At 35.1% G+C, this 21,761-nt stretch overlaps 3 protein-coding genes across 3 annotated transcripts; 2 read left to right on the forward strand and 1 right to left on the reverse strand.

Moving 5' to 3' along the window:
• Positions 1 to 16: 16 nt before the first annotated feature.
• Positions 17 to 5,847, forward strand: LOC117335811 (ropporin-1-like protein). The gene is made up of 6 exons (XM_033896013.1): positions 17 to 101; positions 1,269 to 1,418; positions 2,268 to 2,391; positions 3,043 to 3,204; positions 3,519 to 3,694; positions 4,767 to 5,847. Exons 2-6 carry the CDS (start codon positions 1,282 to 1,284, stop codon positions 4,846 to 4,848), a joined length of 681 nt encoding a protein of 226 aa, XP_033751904.1. The 5' UTR covers positions 17 to 101; positions 1,269 to 1,281; the 3' UTR covers positions 4,849 to 5,847.
• Positions 5,848 to 7,673: 1,826 nt separating this feature from the next.
• LOC117336834 lies at positions 7,674 to 18,242 on the forward strand. The gene is made up of 7 exons (XM_033897493.1): positions 7,674 to 8,879; positions 10,523 to 10,635; positions 10,885 to 11,041; positions 13,856 to 13,992; positions 15,477 to 15,596; positions 16,146 to 16,293; positions 17,416 to 18,242. The coding sequence occupies exons 1-7, from the start codon at positions 7,694 to 7,696 to the stop codon at positions 17,718 to 17,720; spliced, it is 2,166 nt and encodes a 721-aa protein (XP_033753384.1). The 5' UTR covers positions 7,674 to 7,693; the 3' UTR covers positions 17,721 to 18,242.
• Positions 18,243 to 19,085: 843 nt separating this feature from the next.
• LOC117336610 lies at positions 19,086 to 21,761 on the reverse strand. The gene is made up of 3 exons (XM_033897222.1): positions 21,746 to 21,761; positions 20,666 to 21,023; positions 19,086 to 20,384 (listed from the first exon to the last, which is right to left on the reverse strand). The coding sequence occupies exons 1-3, from the start codon at positions 21,759 to 21,761 to the stop codon at positions 19,277 to 19,279; spliced, it is 1,482 nt and encodes a 493-aa protein (XP_033753113.1). The 3' UTR covers positions 19,086 to 19,276.

Consider the following 21,761-nt stretch of genomic DNA (forward strand, 5'->3'; position numbering starts at 1 on the left):
GACTCGGAACCAGAGGATTTCGATGACTTGCGCAGAGCTGTTGCTAGCAACAACAACTAACACATCCGGTAGAGAGGATTTTTGACTTGCTCGAGTAAACGGTGAGTTTTATAATCGAAAAAAATGTGTGAAATTTAAACGAATGTAATAGAAACGTATATACATTTTGTTAAAGAGTTATTAAGTCGATTAATGATTTGAAAAGCACTGTTTACGAAGGAAAATGAAACACGAAAAGTTAGAAAACCCCTGACACAGAAGTGGCTACTGTCACTGTGTACATCAGACATATCGAATGTTAGATTCATTTTAAATCATATCTTCGAAATCCATTGTAAAACATCACATCATTAACCAACTATACAACGGAAAATTCATGCCATTATCATGTAATCATTAATTTTAAATATGTAAAGATGCAACCTACATGTACTTTATTTGATGTAAAGTCCAACATAATATATGCAGGACATTTGGGGCTGATTATGGACCAAATTCCCAGCTAAAATGATTTATTATTGAAGCCAACTTCCACAATATTACAGTTTATTCCTGAAAAATACAAATTCACCAATTTTCTTCCCCAAATCAGGCAAATAGCCCCAATCTTAAATCGAGAGAAAAAAGCCCTACATACATGTACAGTAATAATGTACAATATTATATGTATTACCATTTAGGAGATTTGTTCAGGCCCTGTTAAACTATTATAACCATAGCCTCATGGATCAGTTACTATGTATATATGTATTCTCAATTTGAACTAGCACAATTTGATATTTTAATTGCTTAATCTATTACAAGGGCTCCAAATTTGCCCGTCAAATTTCCTTTTCAGAACGTATTAGATAATTTTAAACCACATGTATTCCATTGCAATAGCTATAGTAGCTGTTCCTCTGTTTACCAGTCATTAGTAAGCTATTACTTATTTAATTGTTGGGTCTTTCTGTTATTTTTCATTCATAAAATAATATCTAAGGATTTGGCTTGTGTGTACAGTACAGTAATACATGCAGGTGATAAAAACTTTTTTTTAAATGTATATTACATTTTTGACATACTTATAACCTTATACCCAGGTCATTTACATTACCTTAAGTATAAATTTTGATATGATTGGCATGAATTCATTAAATGACAAATAATCAGTATAAATAATCCTGTGAAAAAAAAGGAAAAAAATAATACAATTCTTACCAAACTTGTCAGCTAATACATTTTGATGTTGTAATATATTTATAATAACAATTTTTATTTCTCCATAGCCAAACAGCAAGCATGCCTTCCAATCCCGATGAACCCTACTACTGCTCACAACAAATTAATATCCCTCCATCTCTACCTGATATTCTCAAGCAGTTCACCAAGGCAGCCATTCGCACACAGCCCAAGGATGTCCTTGCTTGGTCAGCAGCGTAAGTACAAACACAATTTTTCATTGTAACAAATCTACATTTCTGTGACTATAGATATCAGTAGTAAGTGTAATGATACCCCCCAGACAAAGTCAGGGGGTATACTGGAATCACAGGGGCTCCATTTTGGGATTTTGAGTAACATATGACATATCATAACAACCACAACACAATAAATTCAGCATTCATATACGTTCTGAAACCTTGTAAAAATCAGGGTTATCCAGGTGTATTAGTCGATAAACCCAATTTTTATAAGGTTGCAGAATGTATATGAATACTGAATTTATAGTGTTGTGGTTGTTAACTGATGTCATATGTATTTCTCAAAGTCCTGAAACAGAGCCCCTGTGACCGGAATTAGGTTATATGTCTCTGTTCATCTGTCCATGATACGATTTTGTCAGTGTCTAACATCTGGTATTTAGTTTTTATCCTAACTTTTAGAAAATTTGAATTCACTGATGTAGTCAGCATCCAAAGATATTGAGTGCCTGCACTTGAATCAGTAATTTTTATGGCAGTTATGCCCCTTTTCCTATGTTTGAAGACGGTTATAATCTTGTCTGGACAAAATTTCTGTGTAGTCAGCACACATACTCTCAAGTTGTGCACCTCTGCTTGCTGATTTGTTGTGCTATTTTACCCCTTTTTATCATAATTAACAAGTGATTGGGGCAGAGTGGAAATCAGGGTAGATTGGGAAGCAGGTGCTAAGTCAGCCATCATAGTGACAGTTCAAGTTTCTTACTTGATTTTTTTTGGGATAGACTTCCTCATTCCTGATAGTTTTGAATTTAAACAATAATTCAGTAAATTGTTTCATGTCTATTTCCCTCTTTCTTGCAGTTATTTCAGGGCCATGTCTAAAGGAGAAACTCCTCCTGTAAAAGAACGCCTTGAAATGCCAGTGGCCACACAAAAGACAGATACTGGTTTGACGCCGGGTCTTCTCAGAGTTTTGAACAAACAGGTGAAGAAAGAATTCAAGAAAATCAACTGAAGCAATAGGAAAGCTGTAGGAAAGCTATAGTGTTACTGACTTAACAGTATTTATCAAGAAATTATAGCACTGAAAATATAGGTAGTGTAGAGTTGGGGAATCAGAAACTCACTACATGTATTTACAAGGTCTGATAAAGCACATAAAGAAGCACACCTAAAAAAAATCAACAAAAAGATTGTCATATTAAGATAAATGTTGCATTTTTATTGCATTCTGGACAAATTAACAGATGAATTTGGAAGTCAGGTCCACAAAGTTTACCCATCATTCCTGCTTTGATTTAGTATTATTTCTGTAATCTGTGAAAGCTATTACATTATGTATACTTTTTACCTGAAAAAAAACCAACAGTGTATGCCTGCTTAAATCAGAAAGATATATATAGTAATATTTTCTGTAACATTGGGAAGACATTATGACATTTTTCTTCATTTTGGGAAAATAACTCATTTTTTAGCTAGGGGAGGCACCTGTTACTTAGGGCTCTGTTCTCAACTGTAAAACAGGACAAAAATATCACTCCGACCTAAGGACCTGTAGACAAAATAGTTTACAATAGGTTATTAGATTTACTGTATCAAATTTGTTCTCGCAAGACAGTGTTTTCTTTTTTGACAGCTGGGACCCAAGAAGACAGTCCCTCTGAGTGTGGTGGAAGAAAAATGGCAAGATGTAGCACTCCCTAAGGAACAGTTCGATGAGATTGTTAGAATCGGTAGCTTTGGTGGCGATGTGGAATGGAACAAATTCTTCACACTTGCTTGTTCAGCATTAGGGGAGGTAACTGATTAACTAGTCTTATTATTCTTTTATCATTGATTTGCAAAGATGGTGTTGTACTCATGTGTATGTATAAGTGATTATGAGTAATGATACATATTTATGAAGACACTAGTGATTATGAGTAATGATGCATATTTATGAAGACACTAGTGGACCAGTTATATGAAGACCTATCAGGATCAACTGGGTTCCAACCAATTATCCTTTCTTATTTGATATATAACTTTTTTTTAGCTTTTTAATGTACTCAGTTTTTTAGCCAATTTTATTAAGATAATAATTCATTTTTTTACATATCTGATGTATTTCAGAACTTGACAGATGCAATGAAGCTTGTGTGTGAGATCCTCACAGCAGATCCTGAGGGTGGCCCTGCCCGGATACCTTTCCCCCTATTTAAAGAGTTATACACATACCTTGCACAGATAGATGGCGACATTTCACAGGGTCACATAGATGATGCTCTCTCCAACCTCAAATACGATGTGTAAGTCATCATGTCTAAGGATTTTATATTTAGGATATCTATGTGGGCAGCCACTCAGCTGGTTAGTTTTATAATCAAATTTATTGTGGTGTAAATAATCAAAAATAGTCAAACAACACCAGGTAAATGAAATTTTTATTTATAATCAATTCAATTTAATGCATGATAATAATGACATAAGTAATTTGTTGGTAATGCATATATATACAAACATACATATTGGTTCAATGCAATAGTATATTAAAGTAGAGTATTAGATTATACTGCGTGTGGATGCAAGCCCACTCTTCTCAGTTCTAATGACTTTTACCAATAGACAAATTCTTTGTATAATCTAAAATTTATCAGCTGACAAAATGGCAATAACATTTCCTTTTAAATGAATGTTATATTTATTTGACCACATTCTAGTTGAGTTCGAAGTCATGCTCAAAGAATCTAAACTTAGTATATCATTCTCTCGGATTGAAGTCGCTAATGCTATTTAAGCATTGATATCATTTTTTTTTAGTTTCATTGGGGTATGAAAAAAAATGTATTTGCAATGGATTCTTACAAAATTTTGTAAACAAATTTTTTTTCATACCCCTATGAAACTAAAAAATAATTGACATCAACGCTTATAATTAATTTTTGAAATTGATTTTCAAAATTAAATCTTGTTTTATGTACAAACTGAACTGATCTTATAAGGGTTTCTTTTTCACAAATCAATACCCAATGTCAATGGCTGTCTTGTGACGTCACATATTTTGTGCCATTTTCGGATTTTTTTCATAGAGGTATGAAAAAATCAGAATGCCGCATTCTGCCTACAAACAATGGACAATTAATTATATATACATTGTATATGGTTCCAGTTGATATTTTTGCTTCAATATATGCCAGGCTAAATTTGAGAGGAGTGTTATGATATGGCATTGTCTGTCTTACATTGGTTTAAATTTATCAATTGACTTTTGTCAATGTCTCAATCAAGTTAGATGATTGCCAGAGGAGCTTTTTTCTATTATTAGTATAATTGCATAGAGAGAAATTAAGATTTATCAATTCTCTTACTTTCTTTTTACAGGGAAAAGCAAGATGGATACATCCAGCCTAGAAATTTCCTTAGCCCAGAAGGACCAAAGTTATCAATGCCAACCTCATCCTAGGGTTAAAACTTTTGTATAACTCTCTGAACGTATCAAATCACTACCTGGAACATCATTCTACATTAAAATCTGCCACATATACATTGATAGAGGACCGCTACAGCAACATTATCATTGTACCGAACTGAAACCAGTCAAACCAAAATGTGGCTGTGCATGAAACCTACAGTGCTGAATAGTTAATGTGCTTGTTGTTTCTGTTCCCTTAAATCCTGCTGAATTTTTCATTAGACTGAAAGAACTTTATATGTATAATCTAATGAGAGCAGAACAATGCTTGTTAGTGAAATTATTGTTCATAATGCAAAACTAAATTTAATATTTTGATAAAACAACTTGTCATTATCTGAAGTCTGCAAATGATAATTTTGTTTTATTATTTATTATCATTTATGTATATATTCCTTTAGGTAAAAGAAATAATTTTGTTTTTGTTACTATAATGATTAGTTACATCCTTAAGGAAAAGGACAATATTTTCAGATAATACAAATATTTTTCTTGATTATCTTTCAATTATTCCAGTGATATGTAATTTTATTTTTACACTCCTCAAGATTGGAAGCATTTAAAATTTTCAATCAAGTTCTTGAAAAAATAAATGTTTAACCTTCTCACAATATAGAAGTTGTTTAAGAAGCTCCCATACACTTAAGAGTTTATCCTATATCCCAGTCATAACTATTTCATCAATACTGTTGAGTATACATATTGTATTTTAGAGTATATAATAGTTGAATGCCTTAAATGACTTAACTTATATTTCAAATTATATTTCAGAATTTCTGTCTCACTGCTGAAAAAGTTCAGGTTCTCAGATTAAACTGTTCTAAATATTCCTTTTTTTATCAGATATTTATATTATAGAAATCGAAAGCTGATAGAAAGGATTTAATATATTTTCATGCAATAATTATTCTTAAACTCAAGGTTTTCACTTGTTCTGTACATGTCTGTATTAAATTTATGATGATGTAATTAAACCTTCTAATGAGATCATCTTTGTTTTTATCTTATTTATTTTATCAGCTTGTATAATTATTTTTCTTTAAATAACTTTTCTGAATAACGAAGAGGCCCAGGATCATATTTTTTGTGAGTAATATACTGGGATAATTGAATGATGAAATGTTTGTTCAAATGAATACCTTGACAAACTTTCAAGGTCATTAGATTAAAATTTGTTAAAATCTTTAAAAATTCTTTTGAATAACTCTAAAAGGCCTTGGTTTGTTTTATTAGGTCAGTGATGTGCTAAAAATAAAGGTTATCATGTTTGTCAAGGTCACAGTGGAGAAAGAAATTGAAATTCCAATAACCATACATACTGGAATGTGCTGGCCAATCTTTGAACATAGTCTTTATTCATAATATGTAGGATGATAACATCGTCTGGGACTGATCCTGATGAGTTCGATAAAAATCATAAAAGGTCAGCAGCAAGTGAACTATACAGACCCATTGGACCACTTGTGAAACCAAACTGGCAGTCTTGAATTTGGTCTTGGAGTATTTTCTATCTAATCTAATCTAGTAGCCAATTGGCTGCTTAGAAAACTTCAAAGTATGTATTCAAGGGAGATAACTTACGCAAATCTAAAATAAATACATGTAAAATTGTAAACACCATATTGATGAATCGAGGCGAGTTTTCTATATCATACCCTTTTATAGACATTTTATAAGGAAGGCATGGTGTAGTTCCATCCACCCTTTCCAGATTTCATCACTATGTCAATGAATTTCAGTTTTTATCAAACTGTAGGAATATACATTTCTGGGTGCTAAAATCACGCGGATACTTAACTGTTTTTGGTTTCATAATTCTGGAGTTTATGAATATATATCCCCACTGACTTTAATTCAACTTATACTGTGTACAAAATGTAAGTACGAGGGTACATGTACCTTTGACAAGCCCGTGTCTCGTTATCAAGAGGGCAATGCCGCATGGTCAAATCCAGGTCAAGAATTTTCGTATTTTATATATTAAGTATTATAAAATGTATAAGTCTAGGTGGGATCTGACTATGGCTTTACTTATTGATGTTAAAATCTCAACTATTGCAATTTAATAACACAACAAAGGCAAAGTCAATTTCAAAGGACTATATTGAAACTCTGTTGTTACGATTTACTTTATTGTCTTTCACATTTATGCTACCTGGAACAGGTAAACCAGGAGAGGATAGTCTACACATAGTAAATACGCTCTACTACATTTGTATAAGTATAACACGCAATCATGATTATATTGCGTGTTAATGTCAAATCAATATTTGTATTGGTAAACTTTTGCGTATCTTGTGTCTGGGTCGTATGAAACATCCCGATCGACGCGGGAAATGACGTACATTATACATTACACTGTATGTATTTATAACCACATTTGATATTATAACATAATATATGTATAATTACAGGATTAAGTTCCACAACATAAAAACAGGTTTTACAATACAAGTCACAAGATTGAGCACACAAAGCGAAAGTTTTACAACATGAATTGATACCAATCGCATTTTTTACGTAACCTTATATCACGGCAAAACATAAGATCCAAGTTTTACATGCCATAGTCTAATTATATACAAGTACAAATAATGTTTGATTTCATGAACAGATGATACTTTACACATTCGAGTATGTCTGTATTAGCGATAGATTTTAATTAATAACTATTACTCTAGAAACTGTAACAGCAAGCATTATATTTCCTGCACACATATGGCATTATTCTACGTACTACCCGAAAAATGGCGGGTGATTAACACACGTTGACGTCATATTGATATCATGACGTCACAAATTCTTTGGTCGGTTCCGCGTTGAAGGCGACATCAAAATGGCGGCGGAAACTGTGGACTTCGATTCTTCCTTCGATAACGAACATAGGGAAGATGAAATAGATCGAATGGTTGGCGATGTTTTGGATGACTCGTTCGAAGAAATTCCAGAGGCAACGGACGAATTTTGGAAGCCTGTCATAAGCACAAGTACAAATATGAGCAGACAACATACTGTTGACATTCCCAAAGAATTGTCATTGGACTCGGAGAATGGTGGGAAACACTGTGAGTATCCACTCCCGGTTCATTCTGGAATTGATAATAACTGTAGCTGTTTTGACGAAGGAGTCCAATTATTACGACGTTCTAGAAGCGAAGACATTCTTTGCAAGAACCAGGAAGGCACTCAACCAGCATATTATGAATCCTTTCCTATGCACCAGAACTATATGACAACGCCAGATAAGGAGTCAAACCTTGCGGATTCATTACACTCGGTTGAACTTGATGACAATATACCAAATGACAATTTTTTGTTAGGCGATAAAGGATTTAAAAGTTTCTTTGACGAATATGATAAGAAACTTGATTGTCTTGAAACAAAACACACTGCTATTGATGACTCTTTCAGTGGTATGCAGTCAATTTTAATGGAATTTGAGAACTTTGTGTCATTCATCGAACATCAGTACGAAAGTTTTGGAAATACCGATACATGTACGAGAGAAGCCGGCCCCTGTGTAGATGACGCTACTGTAGAAATTGAAAGCAAGATAACGGAAAGTGATACCGATAAATCGCAAGAAGAAGAAATCTGTAATGCTGATGTAAAACAGGCGCCTATTGAGAAAGATTGTGTTCATATAGATATTGACAGAGATGACTTTGACAAATACAAGCAAGAAACCGACATTGACAAGTGTGTCAATACCTCCGACAGGGAATATATTTCTGCTGAAAATGATGATAAAACTACTGAGGAAACAGAAGACAATGTCACACATTCAGACAAACAAAAAGAAGAATCAGCCCAGGAACATGTTGGTGAAGTGGAGAAAAAAGAATGTAACGAAGAAGGACAAAAGGAAAAGACAGAATGTGACGAGTACTTGCAGGAACATGATTATGAGGACAATACCAAATGTAATCTGGCTGTGGATATGCGGTCGTTTTTGGTGTGTTTGAATTCAACACTGCAGGATATGTTCTCCCGATTCCAGGAATTTGTAAATGAAGTTGGAGGTAAAAAGATATTGGCGTTTATCAAATTTATATATCTAATCAAATAAAATGTCCCGACAGGTGTTATAGAAATAAAATTAAATTGCCATGACATCGTCATTATTCATACTCTTACCAAAATATCATCAAAATGATGTTGTGAAAATTCATGTAGTATATAACCTTTTGAATTTTCGTGTTTAAACGGCAACGGAAACATATAAAAATAAACTTGATACCAGTATCATTCAACGTTCAATTTTTTTTAAATCAGTTTATCAACAAATTCAGGATAATTCTTTGAATAAAACGTTTGAATGGTAAGTCTAGAATATGTCGCAGAGTTATAGATTGTGCATATAATGAATCGGTGATATCAATGACTCTATAAGTGATATCACTAATTAATTACGGGGATATCACGTGATCGTTTCATTGGTATTGATCACTTAAATTGAATGAAAAGTGAAATGGCGCCTAGTTGGTTAAATCCTGCATGTTTTAAAAAGCTGTTACAGAAAAAAAGTTAATGCGAATTATTTACATTATTCGTTCAATTATGATACTTTATTGAATCCTGGTAAAATATCAATAGAGAGTTGTGGAATTATAATAAACCGAAAACCAACGGATCGAATCACTACAGCCCTAAATTTTTGCCTGGAGTTATCGTTCTTTACGGTAACTCGAATAGTTGGTAACTTACTCCCAACCCACCCCCAGCAAACCCCGGGCTCCTCATGTGCCCCATGTGCATACAATGTTGACGTAGCCTATGATATTGTAGTCGCAAGGTTAATAATTATTAATGTGACCTCAATTCATTCAGCGTAGCTGAGAGGGATCTAAATTGAATGACGTCACGTCAACAAATTATTGAAGTAACCTTAACATTGTTATTTTAAAACTGCGTTCAGAATTCTGTCATCATCATTGACTCTTCTCGTCCTACCCGTCACGTCTAAACCGTTCCCAGAATGACGTGGGTCTGGGGATACAGAAATATATTATGATACGTAAAGTGACGTCATAATATGAAACATTTAATATCCAGTCCATCATTTCATGTGGCTGATATTGAGGGTTTTGGGGTGATGTTAGATATCTCGACAAAAACACGGCAATCCTTACGAAGTTGGTGCTGAATAGCGATTGACAATAATAAAGAGTCGTTCTTAGAATAAGGGTCAAATACAACACGATGTTTAAACGATTTTGTGAGGCCACAAGATTACTTCTTTTTTATGTTTCGTCTACTTAATTTCGGATTGATTCAAACCAACAAAAGATATAAAATATAATCAGTATAATAATATTGCCTAAGTTTTAAGTTTTAATTTTGAATCGCAATTTGAAAAAAAAAATCGACATTACAGAAGCAAAATCGATAATCGTGAAAAGTTGTAATCAATGTTTCGGATTTTTGATACCTGTAGGTCAATGATTATAGGTTAACATCCAGCAGAACAAACTTAGTTGTTAAACATCTTTTTAAACGCAGCTCTTTTTATTGTAAAAAGTATTTTTAAAATGTACAAAAAATAAAAAATTCTAAGCTGATTTTTCTGTATATAGCGGAATATTTAAGGAACAATTCGGCCACGAAGATCAAATTCATTACCAATTTTGAAAATTGAATGCTTTAATCTTTGTTTTCAATGCAGAAACCGTTCACTTGGGAGCCTTAGCAACTCAACACTCACAACGAATGGATTCATGGGCATCCCACGTGCAGCGTCTCTACAACTCACTGAAAACTGACCACAACAATATGCAGGTCAGAAAACAAATGTAAAGGGTTATCCCCTTGATCCTTCATTCTTTGGGCTCCAGTTTACAGAAGCTAAAAAAACTTCCTCAGCTAAGATTCTTTTCCATAAATCCAACAATACGTTCTTATATATTTTTTATTAACAATATGAAAATTTAGAATTACTGGTCTTTCAAATGAAAATTTAAAAAAAAAATGAAAGAAAATGTTTCTGAATTGCTTTATTAACCGTGTAAACGTATGTTTGATTACCAGGAATACATAGAACAGAAGGAGAAGGATTGGATCAAAGTTAGGAGTCAGTTACATTCTGAATTGGAGACCCAGGGCCGCCAGGTACACGAGGTCATCACCGCCCTCAAACAGCACGAGGACGTCCGGCGGAAGAGTGAACGCATTCTGAGCAAGAGAGGTAGGTATGCTTGTTTATTTGCTGTGTTTATCACAGGGTCATTTTGAGGCGGGGTCTCCTTGTAGTAGTTGGCGACTAGCTCATTGATTAATAGCGGGAGGCCCGTGGCATGCCATCAAGAGCAATTATGGTAAAGTGTCTTGCCCAAGGACACAACCACGACAGCATAAACCGGACCGTTTCTCAGCTTTCCGAGAAACACAAACTGACACGGGTAGGGAGCTTCGAACCACGCACCTCGGATCTTTAGCCGGGGTTACGTGGTCGGCACTCTAACTGATTGAGCTACTGTGGCCGAAAGCAAGGGAGGTAATATGGACTAAGTCACATGGTCCAAGGTTTGGGGAATAGGGCAAGTGGTCATACACAGGGACTTGTCACGAATTTCCATACCACGGTCCATACATGTACTATATTGTAATATAATGTATGTTAATGTAAGAAACAAAGGAAAATTTCTTGAGCACGAATTATTCGTTAAGAAACCTTAACATAGGTTCGTTTTTCAAATTTTGTCTCATATTCAAATGTTATGTCACTGGTCAGAAAGTCATGCCCAAGTTTCTCAATTCTTAAGTTATTAGTGGTTGTAAATTTGTGATGTGCCTTAATTGCCACTGTACTATTTCATTTCTTGCTCATGCGGGAGCCGTGTAGTGACATTATTTATTGAATGACCTGAGTATAAAGTACTGTAATTCCACGATACCAGTGAGTGTAGAGTGTAGAGATCCTTTACAACGCTAACTTCGGCTGATTCCGGTACTCTGATGTACATCGTAGGCACGGACTTCGCCGAGATGTGACGAATGTGACTCAATACTAAATACATGTAGGATATGCCTAATTATCGCAGGATCCAATTAAGAATCGGGATTAGATTTGTTACTTGATTGTTTTCTTAAGACAATGGTTGAAAGGATGTTAAACCACTTAAATTACAGCTTATTGTCATATAGGTACATTTGAGAAAGAACCACAGGAATAAGGGAATGATTCGTGCACTGTGGCACTTGTTAAACTTAAAAAGAAAAAAAGAAAATCATGCGGCATAACGTGAAGAAGGAAAAGTCATTACTACCTATATTCATATCTTTATAAAAAATAATACTAAATCCACAAGTGTACTGAATGTTCAGATATTCATCACGTGATCATGAGGTTATGTTCCTCCACGAAAGACACGAGGAAGATTCTTTTTATATTTTGTTTATTTCACTTATGTCACTTTAGTTAAGTAAGTACTGACGTCGCTGATCTACCTGAAGTGGAACGGTTTCTATGACTATCGCAAATACAGTAGCAACTACAACTCAAAATAGCATTATCCGGTTCCACGCAGTATGCTGATCAATATCGTGGTAAATGTTACTCTCTCGCTAATGTAAAGATTTAATTAGACTAATAACACGACAAATGTTTAATTTTTGTTACACGAATATGTTACACATATACTTTTTTTCAACATCATTGCCTAAATGGCTGTTTTTGTGTTTGTTTAAACACAGGCGTCTGCTTCTAGTTAATACAAGTAAGAAAAAAAAATAGCCCATACTCCTCCTATATCAACAAGGTTGCTATAATAGGGAGTAGGGGCTAACATTTTTTTTCTATAAATATTAACCAGAAACAGACGCCTGTGGTTTAAACGTCCTCACCACAGCCAGGGTCATATAAGGAGGAGGTAGGACTGGCTGTCATTTCTTGACTAATTGCTATAGATGCTTTCTTACGAATGATTTTTCTTAATTAAAAAAATAATTAATAAAAAAAAGAGTAAATATAAAACAGTCCTTAGCCAATAATTTTCAAGATTTTAAAAGATGTTTTTTCTTAAATAATTTACAAAATTCGCCATTGATACCTGTTTATAAAACCTAAAATCCATCCCTTATCTTAACAAGATAACATAACTCTACACAATATTTTAATACAATAGGTAGGCGATTTTCTTTTTTTGAAAAGGGGTAACTTTTAATTAACAAAAACTGCGTCATCATAATGCTTGGTTGATAAAGGATATAAATAAAGACTGAACACAAGCGCTGGAAAGGCTTGAATTCTACATCAGCTATATAACAACAGCCCCATACGTAAATACCAGTCAATGAATCATTCAACGGAACGATACAAAGACCACTCACACGAAGACACTGTGTAAACATTGACGTTAATTGCATGTTCTTTATCCTGATAACATCACTGTAACAAAAATAGTAAAAAAGCGCTGTATAAGTTGTCTACCAGGAAAGATCAAGGGATATATGTATATATATATTTGCTCTATCTTATTCTTAATCTGTGTCGTTAGTGTTTCGGCCCTCCAGGATCGAGTGTGGTTTACCGACGTTTTTTTGTTGGGGTCACTGAAGAAACCCATGAATAAGGATGCGACTTAAAAAAAATGCAGGATGCGACTTAAAAATGCACCCCCCTCCTAACCCCTAACCCCCCTCCCAGGAAGAATCGATGATTTCTTCTCTTCTCCTTGAATTCTTCTCAGGGGACAAAGCGGAGATCGCAACTGACCTGCAGCTACTCCCATGCTCCCAATACCACAATGGATATCTCTTTGGCTTTTCCTTTCTTTCTTTTCTTCTATTTCTTCCCGGGTTTTGTTTGTTATAATTTGATGGAGTCTCACTGGTCGCCCGTCTTTATTCACGCATTGAACTGCTGTTAATTGGAAGCTATGAATGCCAGCTAGACAAATGCAAATTTAATGAAGCGCGCTAGCTGCAGTATAAATTCAAATATAAAACCACGAAACAAACATACGTTTTGCCACTAAGCTAAAAGTTATCATTTTTGCAGTTGGTGATAGACTTCTCCGAAAGTCCGAACTCGTTAAAACCCTGGACAAGGTAGACAATAATTTGGTGGATATTCTTCAGAAAAGGCGATGTGACCAGGAACATGCGATGGCACTTGATTTCTCCAGACAGCTGAAGGTAAATAGCCAGATATATCTCACGACGAGTCTCACCTCATCATATATACACCTCTCAAGATGAGTCTCGCAATATGTAAATCTAAAATGAGGTATATATTATGTTCTATATATAGCTCGAGTTGGGTGTCTCGAGGTTATACTCTATAAACGAAGTAGGTTGGGGTTGTCGTTACTTGGATTAACCTGTTTGTCCGGAAGTTTAAGGGGGAATTGTCCTGACAAACAGGTTGATTACTTGTGGCCGATTCCAATGCTATGTTATACATATCAAAACTTTACCCTGGAATTGTGCATCTGGACACATTTCTGTCATTCGGGCCCTTTTTATTGGACTTATGACCAATCATTGACATTCCTTGTCCAAATATTTACAGAAAGTTTAAACATATATAGGTAAACTAGAATGACCTGTCGCGTTGACCTTTTTGTGGAATATTCAAAGTGGGTAGTTCCATGATTGCACAGGTGTGTTAACAAAATATATTGATACGGAATACTACTGTGTCCAGCAGGGTGCTGTTTTGGACCATCCGTTTTTGTTACAATTTTATATTGACAATACAGGGATTGTATCATTTACTTTTGATGCATGGGTAACACATATTCAAGTAACTATGTGATCAATTGTTCACATCTTAACAGTTTTGCCGCTAAATCTAGACCAGTATAAATACAAATGATGCAGCTGATGATATGGTTTGTTACATTATAAAAAAAACTAACATATATACATGTATATATACAAAGCACCTATTTCCCCTAAATGACTATAGACTCGTCTGTAATCAACACGACAGGTCATTCTGAACGGACTATACCATGTAATGTTGATATATTGTGTGTTAAATTTTCATGATTGAATTGATATAAATAAATCTATGTCTTATGGTGAAAACAGGCTCATCAAAAAGAATGTAATAATTTCATTCGGAACCCGAATTTGATTAATCTTTGAACCTTTATTAAAAAATAACTATTTTGTGGTCAATTCTTCCTAAACTACTGCATTTATTTCAACACAATATGATTAGTTTGATCAGTATCATAGCATGCATAGTTGTGTATCTTATTTCCCCCAAAATATTTCATGTTTATGAATCTATCAAGATTACCCCATAATATTTGTAACATATTTTCCTTCAAACCTGCTTATAAGTGAAATGAAATGTCACCAAATTTCGTTGCAATGATGACTAGAACGGAGGTTGAGCTGAACCTGGTTGGTCAAAATGCAGCCGTTCAGATAAACCTGAACATTAGTATGTGGAAGTTTGCACAACAATTTATCAACCACTTGTCATCTGTGCAGTTTAAAGTTTAGAAGTCATTAAAATGTTGCAGCGTACTTAGAAACTTATCTATTTATTAAAAAAAATGTGTTACTTCAAATGAGATCAAACTGTGGAAATCCGTATATGGAGAAGGATGTTTGACCCAAAAGGCCGAAAGCACTATTATCATAATACTGATTTATACCAACAGATAGCTGAGCTGAAGATGATTCTAGTAAGACAACAGAGCTACATCCAAAGACTTGAGCTACAGAATAAGGAGCTGGACGGAGTCCTTAGAGGGGTTCTCTTCGACCCTGACACAGAGCAGGTAGGTTAAAACCTTGGGTGTAAGCAGGCATTTTCTGGCCTCTCAGTCTGTTATGCGTTAACTTTGCATAAATCCTTCTGTATGAAGCAGAAGACGCTTACTCTTTCTGAACTTCTGGTCTTATTCTTCCTGTACTATTTTTAGGTTCTCCGTGCAGATCTAGATTTTTTGTTCATGTTTTGCTTTTGCCTTCGTTTTTCCGACTTTGATTTAGAATTATGATTTTTTTATTATGTCGGTTTTTCCCTTCGTTTTTTCATCGAATTGGAGTTAGAATTATTATTTTGTTTTTATGTTGGTATTCTCTGTTATTTTTATTTTATTAATTAAGCAATTAGTCTATCGAACGAATATATGCTTTAATGTTAATTATTCGACAATACTTTTATGATTTAATAAAACTATATTTAGATGTGCAATTCGCTTTTGTGTTATTGTTCAATCTTAGAAGGTTATATGCTTTACCAATGCCCAGGCTTTGCCACATCGCTCATTCATGGCCATGAAATAATATTTCATATATAACCCTATGAAATTGGTCGGTTTCAGTTCAGCGGCAATTACTTTGTGCGAAACGCTGTACAAAGCGGTGAGGGGTTCAGCACTATGGCAGATATATTACACTGTGACAACGCCAGTTACCTCCCCGGCAAGTCAACAGACCCAGACATGGTTGGCTCACAGACGTTTGACATCGGTAAGTGTTTAAGTGTAAACATTGGTTAATGCTACTCTCTCGCTAATGTGAGGATTCAATCAGACTAATAACACAACAAATATTCAATTTTTGTTGATACTAAAATATCGTAAACATTTACTTTTTTCAACATCATTGCCCAAATGGATGTTATTGTGTTTGTTAAACGTCCTCACCACAGCCAGTCATATAAGGAAGAGGCATGGCTGGCTGTAATTTCGTGACTAACTGCTATAGATGCTTTCACACGAATATTTTTTTTTAATTAATTTAAAAAAAGGAAAGAAAAAAAAGAAAATTGAAAGTTTTGGGTGTAAGCAGACATTTATCTGGCGTCTGTTGAGGCGTTCTTTGCATAAAATCCTTCTGTATTAAGTAGAAGACGCAAACTCTTTCTGAACGCCTGGTCTTATTCTTCCTGTACTATTTCAAGGATATCCGTGCTGACCTAGATTTTTTTTAATATTTGGTTTTCAATTTCTACGTTCAAAAACACTGCTTTTTAATAATAAACGTATCAATGTTATTCCTATTACTATCTTTGAAATACAGATCATCATGGTACACTACGTCATGAAGATCTGACTGGTCGGTCAGGGGTCGTGTTCAGATGACCAACCATTCATAACTTGAAATATTTTGCCAGACTCTGCTTCCCTCGGAAAGCTCATGGCTTGTCCCCACTGAATAGATAATATCCGAGTGTCCCGAATGTCAACCAAACTAAAATGGCTGCGCCCATCGCCAGCCACTTCTCGTCCAAAACGATATGGTTTAGTGGACAAAGTATGCGTAGTTTTCTGGATTTTTCATTGTTGTAACGAACAATGCCCCGGAAGGAAAGGAAGAAGCAAAACAACAAATAGACCAGAGGCTAATTATTTTTTCAAAACTGTTTCGATAGCCTGTTTTATTTGCACACACTGCCGAACAGGCATATTGGAGACGCTTTTTGATTGGCTAAAATATACCTTTGTACGGTAAGCATTGAGGTCAACTGAACATGACCCTTACCGGCCAACGTCAGATCTTCATAACGTTGTGTATAATAATGATCTGTATGTCAAGTAGCATGTTTTTATCGTTAATTAACCAAGATTATATTTTATTGTTCTGTCTAAGGGTCGAAAGCTCAACGTCTGTCTGCCGAGAGAGAGGTGATATTTGATCCTAAAATGCTGAGGTACATGTGCCAAGAAACTCTAGCGGCCATTAATTCTGACATCGCCGAGATAGGCTCTGGTGAAAAGGTCAAACATGGACATGACCCGGAAATAATTCAAGTACTTGATGGCGAGGCCAGGGATCTCAATAACTCGGGGGATGAGATAGCCAGCAAAGCGATAGTGACAAAAGTGGAACCAACAGAAACAGCAACGGATCCCGTCCTCGACATCAACGGGAACATTAATCTGTCATTGATCTAGAAAGGAACAAACTGTTAAATCTGTTTTATCAGTCAAAACGTAGGTCATTTTCGAGGTGATATGATATGTTTGTCATTTGTTATCGTTGAGGTCAATGTATTTATGATATTGTGGTCAAAGTTTAAAAAAAAAACATGGCATGACTTGAAAATGTAAAAGAAAATTGTTAGTATTGATATTGTAATAAAAATACTGTGGTAAGTGTTGATATAATTACAGAACTATCGTCGTAAATGTTTTGTATTATTATAAAATGTCTTTTGTAAATTTTGATATTCCAATAGAATGACGTGACAAGTGCTGTTATTGTTCTTAAAAGACATTTATCAGTTTTATATTGTAATTGAATAAATGTTGTCTTTGTAAGCATTGTACAGGAAAGGAAGTCCATAACTTAACGATAAAAATGTGATGCATGTATTACAAATCAAATTTATCTTTTGTAATTATTTAGTATAAATGTTACATTGTTTAATATACCAATGATACAGTTGTATACTCAATAAATTACAGCTTATTATGTTTAAAACAGAAAAGACATTTTCTTTTATCATTTGGATAGTTTGCTTCCATTCCCCGACACATTTTAAAATATGCGTTTTACTAGACATTTTTCATTTTGAGGTAGACATAACGGAACGTGGAGATGGACACCGAGGCAAGTAACAGAAAGGCTATCTCAAAAGCTTTCAAGAAATACCGATAAAAACATCAATTGTCAAGTAGGTCCATATGTATGGGTACTTGATACAATACGGCGTCAATAATTTTTTTTAAATGACCACTGTATTGATCTCCGTCTCAGCGCTCTTCACCAGGTTACCATCTGAAGTCACGATCTGATTGAAAGAACTGCACAATTTCCCGGTATAAAACTTGTATTTGTAATAGTTGGTCCTTTCATAAGCATTTTTAAATGATTGGTTTATTCAAAAACTGTTCACCAAAAATATCAGTACTATAATGCGGTCGACTTATACGCGTAATAGAATCAAGTATTATTTCACATGGATGTGCTACGTCTACTGATGATTGTCAGAATACTACAATAGATAGACTTTATGTATACATGTGATAACAATAAATACATAAAATAGGATATGGCAAGGCTATAGTCTATGTAGCAATACTGTGGTATTTTGTCGCTTTCGTTTGTCCTCTTATGATTGAAGTAATATATAAGCATGCTACTTTTTGTTGCATTCTTATTTTAGCGCATACCTAATTTGAATAAACTAGCGAAATAATAAATTGGTGCATCCAAAATACTTTAAATTGAAATAAGCACAATCACAAATTATCCGGATGGTATCAGCGTGACACCCGTTAAAATAAGATTATCGCCAACATATGTATGTTTACAGTAACCGATAGAAAACTAAAGGAATTCGCAATTATATATATACATAAGATATATACAATGTTTGTTATAACGTAAATTAAGTAATATCACAAAAAATACTATTAATAATATTGTAACCAAGACATAAGCGATGGTCAAATAAATTTGCCTGATGTGTCAGTCCTATCAATGCTGACATTTTAAAATCTTGAATTTAGTCAACATACCAGTCCATAGGGTGATTAGCTACATTGTCACCTCTATGTTGATGTTCACCGATCGTCCAACGTGTCTCCTTCATCTCGCCATTTGTCGTTAGAATCAAAATTCTCCAAAATGGAATAAAGTTGGTGTCATTGTCGTCGAATTCCATCAAACGAAAAACCTGAGCTGCAACGTTACCATCGGTACTCACTTCGATGTTATCTGCGGTCACGATGAGTCTTTCTGTAGCCGATAGTTTAACGATACATCGCAATCTTGATCCGGCTCGAACAGCTTTTGCTAAATCAAGCTTCGATCCTTCAATAGCAGATCCACTTGTACCAGTACCAAGAACAAGACGCCATTGTCTTGTGTCAACAAACCACTGAGCAGCCGTGGTCGATTTATCATACCCCGCCTTCAGGGAGGTACCACGATGGTAGAGGTCTGTAAATATATCTCCATTTGTCGATATTCTGACCAGTTTAGATATGACATTGCCTACATTCTGTTGAGTTTCTGTCGATGATACAACCTGGCTCAGTAGCTGAGCAGTGACAATACCGTTGTTAATGGCAATGTTATCTGCATTCATTGCATAACTGTCAAATACAATTCGAACCCTCCTGCCTTGGTTTATCATGTCCAGTAGTTCTTGTTTGGAACCAAGAGTTTCATCGCCATTCTTTCCGTGGGAAAAGCTATGAGTCCAACAATAGTCTGCAAACCAATTATTGTCGCATGTATTTGCAAACGATTGTGTCAAGATTGTACCAGCTCCGATGGACGGACGAGAAACTTCTTTGGAACCAAATGATGATTTCAATACCACAAACCAGTAGAAAGGACTTGTATACCATTGGCTAAAATCGGAGAGTCCCAGCAATGACCCAACTCTCCAAACAGTTTGAGACGCTATTCCACAACTATCGTCAGTAAGTTCAATGCGATCAGCAGAATAAATATAATTTGATGTTCCACTTCGGTTTTCCAACATTCTAATGCCCGCGCCCTCCTCTGCAGCCTTGAAAAGGTCATACAGGCTACCACAGGTCGAAGATCCGTTGGCATGGTTACAGTACACAGGGTTCACCTGCGAGTCTGTTTGCATCAATGGTCTGTATGATATTTGAATATAATTGTAAGTACAATATAACATTGACCGATATCCAGTTCTCTAAACTTTGAATATAAATTGCTGACAGTCTTTCGCTATCTACCCTAATATATAATTTGAAATTATACGTACTGTTGTATATGTAATTATATACTTACAGATAAGTTTTTATATGAAAATACCGACCGCTCCTAAAATGCCATAACGGAACACATTAAAGCAGGAATTATCAGAAAATGTGAGATCAACAAATATAGATACCTTTGCCATAGGCATACGTACCTGGTAAACCAAATGGAATGCTTGCCTATTGGCAATGTAGATGACGGATTTTCTGATTTGCCAAGGTAGACCTTGCCAAAATGTACAAGCCCATGATCGCACACCTTGACAAATTTCCAGTACATATTTGACACAAAAGTGCCCCAGCTGCTCTTTGATAGAACAAAAAGAGAAGCTGCACAGACGACGCCATCTTTAATCATAATGTCGTCAACCTCTAAGTAAACATCAGGTGGCAGGTGTATCCTCATGTCATCGCCTCTTATCGCGGCAGACAGCACATCAGCTCTGCTACCGTTAAGAACACTGCCGTCTGCGTCCACCTCGAACAATATTTCCCATGTTTCACTGCAGTTGGCTTTAACAAAAATGTTTCGCAGCTGTACAACAATATAAGATGCATTGATAAGCATTAAACAACAAAATTACGTAACATATTGTTTCCAATTTCGACCAAAATTGGACAGAATTAAGAATTGATGAATGCTGAAAATGCACTATAGACCCTTTTGTGGTCTTTTTAGCACGTTTAGTCAGAATTTAATTTAAATAGCTTATAAGCTGAATTGATTCTGAAAATGTACACAGTGACCCTACCCCTTACTCATCAGGCCTCCTTGTTCATGGAAGTTTCTTGGTCATTATTTTAAAATATTTGCGACCAAAAGATATGAGACGTAAAAATAGGTCAATGTGACCTACCTTTTCAGTTTTTCAGTTTTTGACATTTCTAAATCCGATACCTACTTACCAAAAACTACATAAATAAGGGGACTATGGGTCTAATAATGACATCTAGTGATGTTTGACTTCCTTCAGTTTTGAAAAAAACCACCCACACAAATACATAAATAAATAGGTGAATAAATAAAATAAAATGAAATAATAAAAAATACCAAATCTCAACGCAATCCAATGGGATGTCTAAGTTCAAGAGCCCTCGTCTGGAAAAACATATCATTCTCCTTCACCCCCCCCCCCCCCCCCTCCCCCACCCCCACCCGTTCCCAGGAAGAATCAAGGATTTCTTCTCTTCTCCTTGACTTCTTCTCAGGGGACAAAGCGGAGATCGCAACTGACCTGTAGCTGCTCCCAT

Source organism: Pecten maximus, chromosome 10 (assembly GCF_902652985.1).
Source record: "Pecten maximus chromosome 10, xPecMax1.1, whole genome shotgun sequence".
NCBI classification, from domain to species: Eukaryota; Metazoa; Mollusca; class Bivalvia; order Pectinida; family Pectinidae; genus Pecten; species Pecten maximus.